The following is a 15,198-nucleotide window of genomic DNA, read 5'->3' on the forward strand; positions in this document are numbered from 1 at the left end:
CTGGGCGGGGCGGCGCATGGGCCGCGGCGGTGGCGGAGGTGAGCGGGGCCGGGGCCGGGGCGGAGCAGGGCGGGCAGGTGCCGCGGGCTCGGCCGCCTCTCGCGGGGCTGCGCGGCCGCGCGCTGGGGGCGGCTCAGCGGGACGGGACGGGACGGGACGGAGCGGAGCGGGGCGGAGCGGGGCGGGGCGGGCGGCGGGAGTCGGCGCTCCCGGGGCGGGGTGCCGCCTCTCGGCCCTGCAGCGCCCTCCTTCCCGCAGGCGCAGGTGAGCCGGGCCGAGGAGCGGCTCGCGCCGGGCGGCGTCGCGGATGGCGGGGAGCGCGGCGGCCGGCGGCTGGCGGCGGCCCGACGAGGAGCCGCTGGACTCGGAGGAGGCGGCAACGCCGCCGCCCGCCGCCTTCCCGCCGCCCCCACTGCCGCTGCAGCCGCCCTGCGGCCCCGGCGACGGCGCCGAGCTCAAGCCCGTGCGGCGGTTCGTGCCGGACTCGTGGAAGAGCTTCTTCAGGGGGAAGCGCCGTGAGAGCCGCGCCTGGGGCAGCGCGGCCTCCGACGTGCTGTACGCCGCGGCGGGGGCGGAGAGCTCCCCGCCGCCCTCGCCCGCCGCGCCGCCCGCCGCCTCGTGGCGGGCCGAGAGCGAGGCCGTGCTGCGCGGCGAGGCCTGCGGCGCGGCTGAGGCGGCCTACGGGCAGCGCTACGCCTACATGAGGTCCTGGGCCGGGCTGCTGCGGGTCCTGTGCGTGGCCGAGCTGCTGCTGGGCGCCGCCGTGTTCGCCTGCGTCTCGGCCTACGTGCACAAGGACAACGAGTGGTACAACATGTTCGGGTACTCGCAGCCCTACGGCTTCGCGGCCGGCGGCGCCTACGGCGGCTACTACTACGGCGGGCCGAAGACGCCGTTCGTCCTGGTGGCGGCGGGAGTGGCGTGGATCGTGACCATCGTGCTGCTGGTGCTCGGCATGTCCGTGTACTACCGGACTATCCTGCTGGATTCAAACTGGTGGCCTCTGACCGAGTTCGGGATTAACGTGGCTTTGTTCTTCTTGTACATGGCGGCTGCGATAGTGTACGTGAACGATATTAATCGCGGGGGACTCTGCTACTACCCGCTATTCAAGACCCCGATAAACGCGTCTTTTTGCCGGGTGGAAGGAGGTCAGACAGCAGCAATAATCTTCCTGTTCGTCACAGTGGTACTCTATTTAATTAGCGCGGTGGTTGCTTTAAAGCTGTGGAGACACGAAGGAGCCAGGAGGCACAGAGAATTAATGGCGCGGGAGGTAAGTCATCAGTCAGTTAATGGCGCGGGGGGTAAGTCGTCCATCGCCGTTCCCCATCTGATGCGCAGGGCGCGATGGGCAGCAGCGGGAGGCTCTTGCTCGCACCACGGACCGAGGCCTGTCGGACGTGTCTGACATGAACTGCGGCAGCTCAGAGCCTCTGAGTGACCGTGTTTACTGGTCTTACTGATAAATTTGAGATCACCGAATGAAACGTTCTTTTTAAGATCTGATGCAAATTCCTGTTGTTTTTTTTGTTGTTGTTAATTGACTTTGGGAAGGAACTGGTTCTGTTCTCTTTGTAATACTCCGTTTTCTTCCTGCATCAGCTGATGACCTGCTTCCTGGCATATATTTCTTAAACAAAGGAAGAAGTGAACAATGTGCTTGTTCAGTTGTTCAGCAGGGTAGGGCCTAATGCCACCTAGCATTTGAAGTCTGTGCTTTCAGCAGGTTAAGTGCTAGTGTGAATGACAATAAAAAGACGAAATAGTGATTTTTATGTTGCAAACAAAACTCTAAGCTACTACTTCATGTCTTTTTAGCTTTCCTCATGATAGTATAGATAATAGTATTAACAAAATGGAAATCTGAGACACCGAAATCTAGCCAGTAAGTTTCTTTTCTCTTTTTTCATCCTAATTATTAAAAAAAACCCTTAAGCTCTAGGAACTGTGTAACTATTATATATGGAATTTGGGGGGGGGGGGGAAAAGGCAGATGATTCTAAGTCCATTTTCATTAGAGTATTTGTGCCAACCTCTAGTGCCTGTCTTGTTTTTCCAAAAGCAAAAAAGGGAGCAAATCTTGATTCTTCATAACAAATTCTTTTAGTAATTGAACAAGGTACATCAAGGGTTTGATATAAAACACCAAGAACAAATATTTTTATGTACTGTCTTTTTTCCTTGTTAAGCTTTTTGCATTTTCTTAAAATTCTGCTTTTGAGATAAATTGATCAGATTGATCAAGAAGAACTTATATATACACAGTTTAAGCACCGTATCTTGCATAAAATGGGGACTCTCCTTTCGAAAAATAAGTTGCAGTTCTGTGAATAAAACTTTTTAAAGCATTTTTTAAACTCATTCAAAAATGAAGTAATTGCTGGAATTACACAGAAAGCACCCAGTCACTCTTCCCTGCTGTTCTCAGTGTTCTTTTATTCCAGTCACTTAAGAATATTTCTAAAGAGAATGCTTTTACAATACAGGTTAGGCTCTAGAGAGTATTGTGCAAAATAGCTGCTGGTTGAGTTACTGGTTAGAGCACTGAAATGTTTTCTAAGCAATGACTTAGGCCTCAGAGTGTCAGTGAGTTAATATATGCTGGAATGTGCAGTAATAAAAGTGACTGGATAGAGTAGTTAATCCGATTTGTTCCTTACAGCTATTAGGGAAGATCCTGTTGTTGTTTTGGGTTGGAGTGTTTTTTTTTTTTTTTTTTTCCTGCCATTCTTAAACAGTTTTTAAACCTACTGATCTGAAAAATATTTCTTATTCTAAATTTATTCATACTTAAATATACATACAAAGTTTAGATTTTAAGAGTCTGTGCTTTTGTGTACTGTTTATGCTGAAAATAAAACTTAAAGGTTGTTTTTTTTTGATAGATGAAAACACAGTCGTCTTTATCAGAAAAGAAGGTAAGAAACAATTTATATTTGTTTCATTACTTGAAGTCCCAAATGCTTATTCTTTTTCTTGTGACTCTCTGTTTCAATTGACCGGTCTAGTTTTTATTCTAGGAAGAGATCAGGTTTAGTTCTTTAATGCAATCCAGACAATGTTCTTCTACCCAGGAGATTCAGAAGGAGCTCAAAGAAATTCCCACTAGTTAGGCTAGGCTTTAAGTTTACAGTGTCAGCAAATCTGATGACTGCCTCTGTGTCTGCTCTTACGTCATTCATTGAACAAGTCCTGCAGCATTCATTGCAGTACGTTGCAGACACGGCTGTAACAGTAGGGCATCTTGCGCATTGTAGGTTTTAGGGATTTTTATTTTTTTTTAAACTCCTGACTGCCTGTTTAAATTGGAGAAGAGGCAGTGAAGCACAGTGATAGGTGCTCATTGAGCTGACAGTTTGCTCCTGTGTCTCTGAGACTGCTCCAAAGCCCACCCTGTGAGCTTTGAAATATCAGCAAATGCCAGAATCTGTCATACTGAAGGAGGATTTTGGTGCTTCCATTGCACAAAGGTGCAAGTGCATACAATATGAAGACTGTGTAGGATCTTAATGCAGCAGATGATGATTCTCAGAGAATTTATGATGCATTTCTTTCAGTCTTAAATGCCTCCCATTAGATACTGTGAGCTTCCTACTACTGTTTTCTCAGTTGCTTACTTCAGTACTGAATCAGGATCCTTTTTTGTAAGCTGTGGCAGAACTCCATGTGTTGTTACTTCTGGGTCCAGGGAGAAATTGTGCAGCAGGGAATGAGGGAAAACTGAGACGTGGAGAACTGAGTGATTTCTGTCCATCAGCAACCAGTCACAGATTAGACAGAAACTCAAGGAAACTTTTTTAAATTACTTTTTTATGGGACAAATCTTTCCAAGAAGTATTTATTTGTCACTGGAACAGCTATTTGGACAAATTTAAGATGGTTATTTTGTGAAAAGCATTACTGTAACGCCTTCCTAATTTTCTAATTATAATAAGAATATATACAATTTGCATGCACTGCTGTTCAGTCCTTGTATCTCTGTCTTCAAATTAGTCAGATATTTTGTAGTTTATGTATATTGTTTTTGAAGTAAAATTGACTTTTAAGGGTTTTTTTTTTGTTTTTTTTTTGCTTTTAAAATTTAGTATGAAAGTGTTGACAGACCAAGAGAAGAGATCACGTATAGGCAGCTTAAATCAGTGGAAGTGAAACCTGAACGACTTAATGGTCATATACCTGCAGGCCACATTCCTAAACCTATAGTAATGCCAGACTACTTAGCGTAAGTGACTTAGCTTTGATAAACTTAATGGAAAATATTTGAATCCTGATTTTCACTCAGTGTTTCTCATATATACATTTCATGGTTTCTTTGCCATTCTTTCTGTGCTGTGGATCTCAGAATCTTGCTGAAGTGAATGTTAAACTAGAGAGGATGGGGGCTGGTGTCAATGGCATAGAAACAGTAATATAAATGAAGAATCTTAAATTAAGAATAAAAAGCTCAAATGTTAAAGCAGACTATTGTAATGTAGCATGTACAATAATTACTGAAGTAAAAGAAGACCATACAGACAAGTTCTTGTCCTTTTAGTCCCTGATTCTATAACATACTTAATTTTAAAGTGGCAAGGCTAGGCCATTTTATGGTGAAGTAGGAGATCATAAAAATAATTTGTATAATACTTGGCATAGATTTTGGTGCTTTATATGCATGCAAATTTCAGCAGGTTATGAGATTAACAAATAATACAGAAATACAGTAGCAAAGTCAAGGGTCTGCGTGTTTGTTGAAGTCCTGTCTCTAATATTAGTCCTTAAAAAACACTTTTTTTTAAAAGGAAATACCCAGCAATTCAAACAAATGAAATGCGAGACCGATACAAAGCGGTATTCAATGATCAGTTTGCTGAATATAAAGAACTGTCAGGGGAAGTTCATGCTGTATTAAGGAAGTTTGATGAGCTGGATGCGTTGATGAGAAAACTGCCCCATAATCCTGGAAGCATACATGTAAGTACCTGTGAAATGGAAAAGCAGCTATGTTATTAGGCAGTTTCTGTCTGTCTTTAGTTATGGCAATGTTTTGTAATGCTGGCAGTGACTTGGTAGGAGAGACAGTTTCCCCAAATCTGTTATTTCTTGTTTAGTTATTAGCTGAGGATGCTAAGTTGCAATTAAATTGTATATATGTTTTTCTGTTTTTTCATGTTAGTAGCTTTCAAGTTTTGTATGAACTACAGTTAAAGTATTTTCACTATTTTTCAAGTACAAAACTAGCAGTTAAAAATATATTAGAATGGATTTGATTAAAGGAGCAATTGACTTTTAACAAGTATTTGGTAAAATTTACATGAAGAAATGGAGTGCACTAATATGGTTAAAAATGCATGGTCTCTCTTACTAGGAACAGGAAAGGATATCAAGAGTTTTGCAAGAATACAAGAAGAAAAAAAATGTGAGTGTTTTCAGGTTTACATTGCTAGTGAATCTAATGAACAGCAAAGAGTGTAAATAGACAGGACTCCTGACACTAGGTACAATATGCTAGCTCAGGGTATGCTTAGCTATTACAGAGCTTTGTATATTTGTCTTTTAAGCTTTGGTAAAGCTAGGACACTACGCACTCTACTCATCATGTCAACAACCTCATTTGGGAATAATGATTCTGTTGGACAGAGTTGGGGGAGGGGGATATTTTAATCTTCTGAGAGCATGTCTCATCTCTAGCATTTTGCTTTCAGAAGATCAGTTACCATTGATTATTTTGGGGATCCAGTTCGTTTGTACTCACTCACAAAGCCAACACAGCTTTTTTTAACAACAGAAAATATACAGTGTTGCCCTTGAAAAGAAATTTTGTATTTTCTTTCTGGCATGGAGCTTACACAGACTGTCAAAAATTAATTCTCTCTGTAGTCCAAGAGATTTTGCTTTGTTGTTTTTAAATGCAGGCAATTAATGTGTACCTTTGTTCCACTAAAAGCATAATACATTACAAATGTCTGTTTTTTGGGTTTTTTAAATTGATTTCAAATTTTGCATCCGTGTTAGTTAAATTTCATTGCTTTTTGGAGAAAGGGATTTATTTGACATGCCAGAACACATCTATTTGTATTTACACATTTATGTTAAGGTTGTTCTGTTTACTAAATAACTAAGGCATATTAAAGCAGAACCTCTCTCTTCAGCCCTTCATGAAAGCAGGGTAAACAGGATAAGGCTGGATGTAAGAAACTGTGACCAAGTAAAAGGAATGTGTTTTTGAAGAATGGATATTTATATGCTGCCCTTAATCTATGGCATCATTGATAATGAGCTATTGTTGGAGGAAACTGAAAGCATAAACATCAATATAAGGGGGTTTTGTATTTTTGGCAGGATCCTGCGTTTCTGGAGAAAAAGGAGCGTTGTGAATACCTGAAGAATAAGCTTTCTCACATAAAACAACGAATTCAGGACTATGATAAAGTTATGAATTGGAATGTACAAGTTTAGCATTGGCTTGACTATTGAGATACTATTTTATATATTTTTTAAATAGAAATGTGTTTTTTTATTTATTTACTTTCAGAATTTCCTGTGGGGAAAACAATTACTTTCTTAGTCACTTTGTCATTTACTTAGATACTGTGCATTTCTGATAGGTTTTGCATACAGATCCAATTTTAAGTCAATATAATGAACTTACCAAATGAATTTAGAAAATCTGTATTAACATTCTGCTTTTATTGGACAGTGCACAGCCAGTCCTCTTACGTATGCATACTTTTCTATTTGCAAATATTGTATTATTGTCTACCAGAGAAAGCAGTTCTAAATACCATGTCAAAAATGTTCACACAAATGCTGTAACAATTTCAGACTTTAATATAGGCCTTATGATATCAAAAAAGAGCTGAGCTGATGTTACTGTCTGGGGTTTGGTAGAGTACTTAATTATTTTGAATAGTTTTGACAAGTCAGAACTGAGTTTAATAAGACTATTTGCATCTTCATATGCTCTGCTGTATGTCAGAAATTATTGGGAATTTTACTTAACAAGAGCTACAAAATAAGTTCCTATTTAAACAAGCATAGCACAGTGGGTTTTTTTGTCTTTGTTGTTTTTAATGCTTCTCTGTAGAGGTGATGTGATGAATTCATATATGACCTTAAAGGAATAGAGATGCAGGATTAGGCCATGTCAGCGTTCCACTAGTTTTGCCAGACTGGTGTGCTCTGCATAGTTTTTTGGATCATCTTAGTGGGAATCTGTGGGCCTAAAAGAAAAACAGTTTTTCTTCTTCATGAGCAAGGAACAGGACTTTTTGTTTAGGACAATTTTAAGATTACCTAATTGCAGCTGATTGTGAACTCAGAGATTAAGTAGAACAAAATGAATTCCCAGTTAAAGTACCAATAAAGGATCTTCTGTAAGGCCAGGCAAAATGTTTTGTTGATAGATATGCTTTCTAGAGATTCTGTATAAATTTGTGTAATATATCTTGGGATAAATAGGTTTGCATGTGCAGATGTTCTCATAGATAAGGAAATTTTCCTGTTATGTCATTTTTCATATCTTTATATTTACATTTTTTTTACTTATTAAAATGGTTGGAAGCATTGGTAGCCATTTCTTTGTACAGTTTTCTACAACTGCTGTTTCACTGGATATTTTGTTCTGAAATATATTTTAATTTCAAATCCTAAGCAGAACCATGTTATTCTCTTTGTTTTTGAAGGCATTTTACTGAGAAAAAGTGTTGTTAAGACTTCAAGACTTTTGTTAGTGATTTTATGTTTTCTTTAGAGGTAAATTTTCAACTTTGGCCTTAATTTAAAGGGAAGAAGTTAGGAAAGGTGTTTCCAGTTTAGAACAATGATGGCATCTGCGGTAGTGCAAATGCAGTACTGTACCTCACCCTGTGAGTTATTTGCCATCTGATTTTTGAGCCCTTACTGTTCACACTGCAATCCTGATGGCTTCAGACTCGCTCTCGTATTTGTCAAAAGTTGACATTCCAATTTAATCAGCCACTTAATTCCAAGAGTTCTAGTGGATGAAGTACATAACAAGAAACTAAGGGAATGCTGAGAGAATTAGAAAACTTGGCACCTTTTCATTTGAAACAGACTTCAGTCTCATCCGTCTGGAAGGTCTCTCAATATCTTTTTCAGTCCGCATCGGGCAAAACTCAGTGCCATCCCTTGTCCTCGCTCTCTTCTCAGTCCTCTCTCTGGCTCAAGTTTCCATTCCTTCCAATGCAAAGGAAACCTCCCTAACTTGTAAGGGAGCTGGGGCCAGGTGTTTTATACCTGTTGTGCTGCAGAAATATTAGAAAAAAAATTTTATAAGACATGTCCTTGTCCAGACCCCTGCAGTTTAAGTGCTCATTCACTGTACACCTAGATTTCCCATTTTTCTCAATGAGAGTTCTGGGCGTTGTCAGGTACCAGAAGAAGATTAATCCAAGTTTAAAGCTCAAGTAAAGTGCTGAAAAGAGAATCTTCTCCCACTCCACCCCCCTCCCCAAGCTTGCTTGTTTGATGTTTTCTCTGGCAGATTTCCAGTCGGTCTCCTGGTGTGGGAAAGGCCTATTAAGACTAGGAAGACCCAGCTCCAGTCTCCCTTTGACAGCAGTCTGCGCTTCTCTCTCTGAGAAGCCAGCTCCCAGCCCCTCGGATAGGCCAGCAACCATCCGGCTTCTCCTTTCTGTCTGAGTTTCCATTAAAGGGGCTTGGAGAAGGAAACACTGTGCCTCTTGTTGGAAGGGGGGAAGGACCCAACGGGAGACACTGCGCGTGGTTCCCTCAGCCTCTCCTGCGAAGGTGCCACGCGTGTGGCTGGGCTGATTTCCTGGGGTCATGGAGAGAAGATGGGCAGGAACACCCTTCTGTGACTGCTAGGGGTTCGGGCAGGATTGGTGCCAGACGTTGCAGCGGCATGTGCTGAGCATCAAACAGCAGGCATGGGCACTTGCTCTGCAGCTTAGGAAGTCCAGCCCGGCAGCACACTGCGGCTGTTAAGGTAAATGACTGGCTTGAACCTGGGTTGTGTTACAGACCTCAACATTGCTAAGCAGGGGGGAGAAGAGGCTGCAGGCTTGGTGTGTACAATTGGCAAGTTGGTTTTACTCTAACCTATGAAGGAAGAACTACTCTAAATATGCAACAATAAAAATATTAGACTAAGAAACACTTTAATCTCTTGGAGGAAGAGATTAATGAAATAAATTAGTGGCTGGGAGTTGAAGCTAGTCAAAGGCAAGACAAATGGGGAGTCAGTTTAGCCAGATTTAGTTGCAATTAGAACTCTCAAGGAAGGGGTCTCCCGATGTCCTGAAAGAACAGAAGGTATACTCTGAACAGAACTGAGGTTAGTTTTGTACTTAATACAAGAGTATCAAAGGCTGGCGAATGTCACCTGGGTCTCTCTGTGTGGTCTCTCTAAACTCTACTCTGTGAATCTGCACTGTTGCATGTAAATGTAAATGTCTGCTATGTGGCCTTACTAGTGTGACTGGGTTTTTGCAGAAGGTAATAATACTCATTTAAAGTTTGCAAATAATATTGCCCTACATCAAAGGGATTAGCATATTATTTCAATTACAGCTTGTCCTCAGCCACTGAGTGTATGTGACAAGGACTTCTTTCCTCCAGTCTTCCTCTTAGGAAATACCCACCTGGCTTGACAGATCCATACAGGCAAATGTCCAAGAGGGACTTACAGATTCCAAGAATACAAGAGTTTTCAAGCCAGACTTGAGTTATGAAAAGGGCTCATTTGTCTTGATAAACAGCTGGATGACTGTGATCAAGATAGCTGTGGCAATATCCTCATATTCCTTGCTACCTTGTGTGTTTATGCAGGGCAAGTAAAGTGTGTAATGAACGTAAGCTGAAGTGTGCATCACATACTAGGGTGGACTAGCTTTAACTCATGAGGGCATATCAACTAAAAATACTGGTGTTAATGAAAAATGTAATAGGTTTAAATTTGTAGAAATACCTATCCAGCTTTTAGTTTATTAATCCCAAAATTGTGTTGGGATTTGAAGCTTTTAGACCAGCATCATCTACAAGATTGTATATCTTATATTCCTCTACAGTATTGCAATTCTTGGCCTTGACAGTAAAAATCATCCCAGTTCTGAAAAAAATCATTTCTCTCTCCTTCTATTACCATTATCAGCTTGAACCCATTTCTCTACTTCCAGTTCTTAGAAATTGGACTTTTCCCTTCTTAAGAAAAGATGGCATGAGAGTAGATCAAACTACAACTCTATTTCAGGTCTTAGAAGCAAATCTTGACTTCTTAAAGAAGTAATTTTTTCCATCATCAGTATTTTTTATTGCTTTCCTCTAGAACATCTGATTTTTCCCAGGGTGTGTTTAAATTCATTTCTTCTGTTTTGCCTATATTTATAGATTGCTGCCGATAAACACAACATTTGCATTTAATTGCTAAGTTTCCCACTCCTATTTAAGGAAATGTATTTCTGTTTAAATGTTTTCTTCCTCATTTCTTGTCTTACTTGAATGCACAGTGACACCCCCTAGAAACAGATGCCTGGCAACTTTCCTGTAATTCAAGAGATTGAACCCAGTCTTGGCGCATTTCCACTGCAGCTGGTAAAGTTCTGATTGCTCTGCAGAGAAATTGGCTAAAACTATCTTAACTCTATTCGCTCTATTGAGTGAATTCTCAGTGTGATGCTTGCGAAATGAAAACTCTCAGTGAGATGAGTCTCCCTACTTATCACAATCCTGATTTAGTAGCATATTAGATACAGCAGATTGGATCAAGCTAATGAATGTAAGCAAAAATGTGTGCCATACTGCTATAGTTTAGCTTTATCACTGATGACAATATATGACGTACTTTGTATTAATGAACTAATCCAGAAAAACCTAAAGGGCTTGCTTGTATTTGTAGAAATAGCTGTTCAGCTTTTAGTATTTTAAATTTGCAAAGGAATTGAATGTTGCATGAGTTGTGATAATTTCTTAATGAGGCACTAAGTCTACATAAGAACTATTTTTTAAGTCTCATAAAAGGAAGCATTATAGGCGAATATGCCTGCATATGCCAGAATATGTTGTGCCTAACACCTAAGAAAGTCAAATCCTTCCATTTTGACTTTAATACTTTAAACTTTACATAGTTTTTAGCGTTCTCTTTCACAATAACCAAGATTCTCAAGAAAGGTCTATTTTAGAATCTCATATACTGACCAGTACTTAAGACTGTTTGTTAGTGGAAGGAACAAGGAACAAATAAACACTGAAAAAGCAAGTTAATATTATTTCAGGTTTTCAAAAATATTTCCTTTAGAATTCTAAATGTATTTAATTTATGTTTTGTTTTTTTTTTACTGACATGGTTTTTAATGAAATGTATTTGAAGCCAAACTTGAAAAGATCCCTTAACTGGTACAATGTTCACTATCCTGAATGGTAAAGTAGTTGTGCTTCTTTCAGAGACTTCATGTTAACTGTGCATGTACATATAAGGACTCCTGCCTGTATTTTCCGCCACTTGTTTTTATTTTGCATTCAGTTTTTGTAGTTCCAGTGAAGCTGAAATGAGAGTATGAGAAGCAGTCTGTTTTTTCATGTTTGAGGTCCCAGTGAACCAAGTGCTTAGCAAAATTTCTGATCTCACACACACAGCTATTTATTGCTATATTGGCTTCTTCTCCATCTGCAGTTAGGTCTCCAGTTCTCACCTTCCTAATGATGGTGGTAGTGCTTGTTTCTGTTTGACTGAACATGTACTCTGAACACAAGACTTACTTCTAACTGAAGGAGAATAATGCTGTAGCAGTTCATTTGTTTCTGACACATCACTTGCATCAGTGTTGAATGTGTATTTTCTCCTTTGTTTGGATACTCATGAAAATTCTATGTCCTGCATTAACTGAGGTACTACTTTAATTAAGTGATTTTGATTATCCTTCCATATTCTCTGGAGTTCATCTGCCATTCAGAATTGATTACACTTTATCTAGTATGATCTGTGGGCTTCTGCACTTAAATTCTCAGTCCCATGTACGCTATGCTTTCTGCAACAATGAAGTAATGTAATTGAAATTCTTACACTTGTCAAATTGAATTGTAGTATTTTTACATAATTCCTCTTTCTCCAAAACTCTTAATGTTGCTCTCTTTTTTTTGCAAAAAAAGGAGACTGACTATATTTAGAAAAGCTTTTATGTTAAAATCAAAGCTACCTCATTCTTTACTGCCTAGAAATATTCTTTAAAACCTTACAGTAGCTGTATTTTCTCTCTTTCTCCTTTGGAAAGACATGAAGTTATGGACAGGGCTGAATATATTTCTTTACTGAGTGCTGCCCCTGCAATGGATCACTGCTGCTCAGAATTATTTTAGGTGGGAGCAAAACATAATCATGCAACATCAAAATACCTGGAACTAATTTGTTACCTCTTTTTGTATTTTGATGTCAATCTAGAAAGATCTCAAACTGCTTCTGCTTTTGAAAGAGTAAGCTTTTGCATAATTGCTTTTTCTTTTTGCTTGCCTTGTGGGAAAGCAAACATTTGCAAGGTTTAAAAACTACATATAATCTTCATTCTAACAAAAATAAATAAAAGTGAAACATAAATGCTTACAGTCCTAGAAGCCCCACCGGTATCCTGTTTAAAGATATTCATAGATCTTCTGGAATTATCAGAGCATGTAAAATGGCTATGATGTATTCTTTTGTCCTGAAAGACTGCTTATTTCCTAATACTCCTAAAATGTGTGCACTTGCTAGTAGTCACTGGCTCTATTCCTCTCTATGTAAAATACAATAATTACAGTAATTTCCCTTGTCTACCACTGCATGTAGTAGTCTGTTCTGGAGATGTATAAAAATTATATAAAAGTATGTGTGAATATAAGTAAAATTTTTCACAACAGATTTCATATTTTGGTAGTTTTTAATGCTCCACAGTTCTGATCCTGTTTTTCTATTAGAGACTTTGTTCTGGTAACAAATTTGTCCTCCCATTCCCTTCCTACTCTTGTATTTGTACCTTTTCCCTGCTGCCCCACCTACATAAAGGCCAATCTATCCGGCTGCAGTGCTCTGTCATCTTCTCAAGTGCTGTGATGCTAATCCATACAACTAAAAATGCTTTTCTTGTATTTAAGCAAATCATCCTCTAGGTTTAGTAATGTGAACTAGCTGGTGTTGTAAACTCATGAATGTAGAGAATGTGCTTCGTTCTGCACTGAATGGTATGATTGCTTGCTGATTTCTGGGCGTAGCCATGTGAAGGTAATAGGATAAAATTACTGTTACAACTGATGATAGTTAAATGTAGTTTTACTCTTTACTACAGTAGTTGTGAAGGGTGATTAGTGAACATCTGCAAATATAATACTGCATTTTCAGTGTGAAAAGTGCAACTTCTACCAGCACATTTGGATAATTGAAATAAATTACAAGTGCTTCATATTTATTTTCTTTAGAGAAAACAATAAAAGTCCCTCTTGGATCTATCTACCAGCCAACAACCCAGTATTTCTACTAGGTGTTTAAACTGTGACTCATTTTTCTCCTTGATGCTTTTCTAGTGTCCAGTCAGAATTTTGTGTGTGTGCAAGCAACTAAAGGTCAGAACTGTAAGGAGAAATAGCCTGTTGCCCAGTTCTGAAAAGTAAATGACAAGGAAAAGCTGGGAATAAGATATATTCAGGAATCTTTTGTCTTTCTGTGTATTTCTGGTATAGACCAGAAAAACCTTTTCAAAGTTGCATTTGGGGTATGTGTGGTTAGAACTCAAACTGCAGTATCTTGACCATCCACTCCTCTACTAAACTAAGCAATATTTCAAAATATCTCTGTGATTAGTAATGTCAAGAACTGCTGGATTTGAAGTACAGAGTACTACTTAGGGCTTTCAGTCTTTTAAATAACTGTTATCCTGGCAGCCTTTAAAAGTAAATTATATGCTTGCAAAGAGACAAATAGTAATTTTATAGACATCTGAAAAATGGTACTTACCATGATATTTAGTGAAAAACTCTTTCATTTGGTCAGAGTAATTACCATACCCCACTCAATGTGAGATGAAACACCCCAACCCTCTTTTTAAATGCAACTGCCAATTAACTGTTCATAGGTTTGTAATGACAGTTTATTAAAAGAAGTTCTAAAATAAAATTATCATAGTGAAACATCTTCCAGCCTGAAAGAGGCAATTCTGAAAGGATTATTCTACATGGTTGTAGAACACATGTTCTATGGGATTAGATATGTTTGAAGAAATAGCTACATTATTCCACTACTCAGTTTGCTCCTGTGAGGGCATTTGCTTAGTCACAGAAAATATAACCTGAACCTGCAGTAATAAATTCTAAGCTGCGTATTTTAGAATAGAGTTAAAGCAGTGTTTTTGTTATTGGGATAAAATACCATTATTTTCATGAAGTAACTGATCATAGCAATTATGCATTAACATGCAATATTATGGTACATGTACGTAATGTTCTGTCCTTTTCCCCGTCCCTTGGGTTCTTCAGTTAATCAGGAAATACAGTCATATAAATACAAATAGTGTTTTAATCTTGTTGAAAATCTTACTTCCTTTATAACACTTCCCCATGCACATTTAGTTTATAGACAATGTATACTCTGGTGAGCTTTATACATTTTGTAAGTCACTGGTATGGGCTTATTTGCAGTAGCTAAAAGGGGGACTACAGCTCCAAAGGGTCTGTGTGAAATAGGTAAGAAACTCGTAGCTGAGGGTTCAGCGCGACAGAAGCTACAGCCACCGTCGCCACCGGAGAAGGCGGCGAGCCGTGTACCGCCCTATCGCCTCTGATCTGCTCGGAAAGCCTTTTGGCTACGCTGCTCCCCTTTCGAATAATATTTTTTTGCGTGTGCGAAAGATATATTGTATTTAACAGCGGCGGTAGCAGCGTTTCCCCGCGTTTGGATACTTCACCTGCGGCCGCGAACGACCTCGCTCGCCTGCTCCCCCTGGGGTCCGTTTTGCCTCTGGCGGTGTCCCGGAGCGCCCCACCGTCCCCTCGGCGGCGGCGCCAGCCTCAGCCGGGCCCTCACCGGCTGGCGGGGCTGCGGCGGGGGCCGGGGCTGCCGCCCGCCTCGGGCCCCGGGGTGAGTCCCGCTACCGGCGGGCGCTGCTCTTCCGCGGGGCGCCGCCTCCAGCGCGGAACGATCGCTCAGCGGCCCGGGCGCCAAAGCCGGGAGCGATTCGCGGCTGCACCGAGGAAGGGGCGGGCAGGCGGGCGCAG

At 40.5% G+C, this 15,198-nt stretch overlaps 1 protein-coding gene and 1 long non-coding RNA gene across 4 annotated transcripts; one reads left to right on the forward strand and one right to left on the reverse strand.

The window, feature by feature from the left end:
* Window positions 1-289: 289 nt before the first annotated feature.
* On the forward strand, window positions 290-13,065 carry MARVELD2 (MARVEL domain containing 2). Of its 3 annotated transcripts, none has more exons than XM_067315362.1 (6): window positions 290-1,276; window positions 2,889-2,921; window positions 4,089-4,225; window positions 4,785-4,956; window positions 5,351-5,401; window positions 10,473-13,065. In XM_067315362.1, the coding sequence occupies exons 1-6, from the start codon at window positions 308-310 to the stop codon at window positions 10,473-10,475; spliced, it is 1,365 nt and encodes a 454-aa protein (XP_067171463.1). In that variant the 5' UTR covers window positions 290-307; the 3' UTR covers window positions 10,476-13,065. The 3 variants fall into 3 exon arrangements, with proteins under 3 accessions (XP_067171463.1, XP_067171462.1, XP_067171461.1); XM_067315361.1 differs by lacking the exon at window positions 10,473-13,065 and adding an exon at window positions 6,135-6,185; XM_067315360.1 differs by lacking the exon at window positions 10,473-13,065 and adding an exon at window positions 6,325-7,653 and having other exon boundaries at window positions 291-1,276.
* LOC136995280 (uncharacterized) lies at window positions 4,870-15,099 on the reverse strand. The gene is made up of 3 exons (XR_010886829.1): window positions 14,889-15,099; window positions 8,042-8,249; window positions 4,870-4,964 (listed from the first exon to the last, which is right to left on the reverse strand). It is a non-coding gene; the product is annotated as an uncharacterized lncRNA (long non-coding RNA).
* Window positions 15,100-15,198: the final 99 nt, after the last annotated feature.

This window comes from Apteryx mantelli, chromosome Z, assembly GCF_036417845.1.
Source record: "Apteryx mantelli isolate bAptMan1 chromosome Z, bAptMan1.hap1, whole genome shotgun sequence".
Classification (NCBI taxonomy): Eukaryota; Metazoa; Chordata; class Aves; order Apterygiformes; family Apterygidae; genus Apteryx; species Apteryx mantelli.

Coding starts and splice junctions, on each gene's coding strand:
- MARVELD2 (XM_067315360.1), top strand. CDS start 308: ATGGCGGGGAGCGCGGCGGCCGGCGGCTGGCGGCGGCCCGACGAGGAG. Junction 1,277..2,888: donor GAGAATTAATGGCGCGGGAG/GTAAGTCATCAG, acceptor TTTTTTTGATAG/ATGAAAACACAGTCGTCTTT. Junction 4,226..4,784: donor GTAATGCCAGACTACTTAGC/GTAAGTGACTTA, acceptor TTTTTTTAAAAG/GAAATACCCAGCAATTCAAA.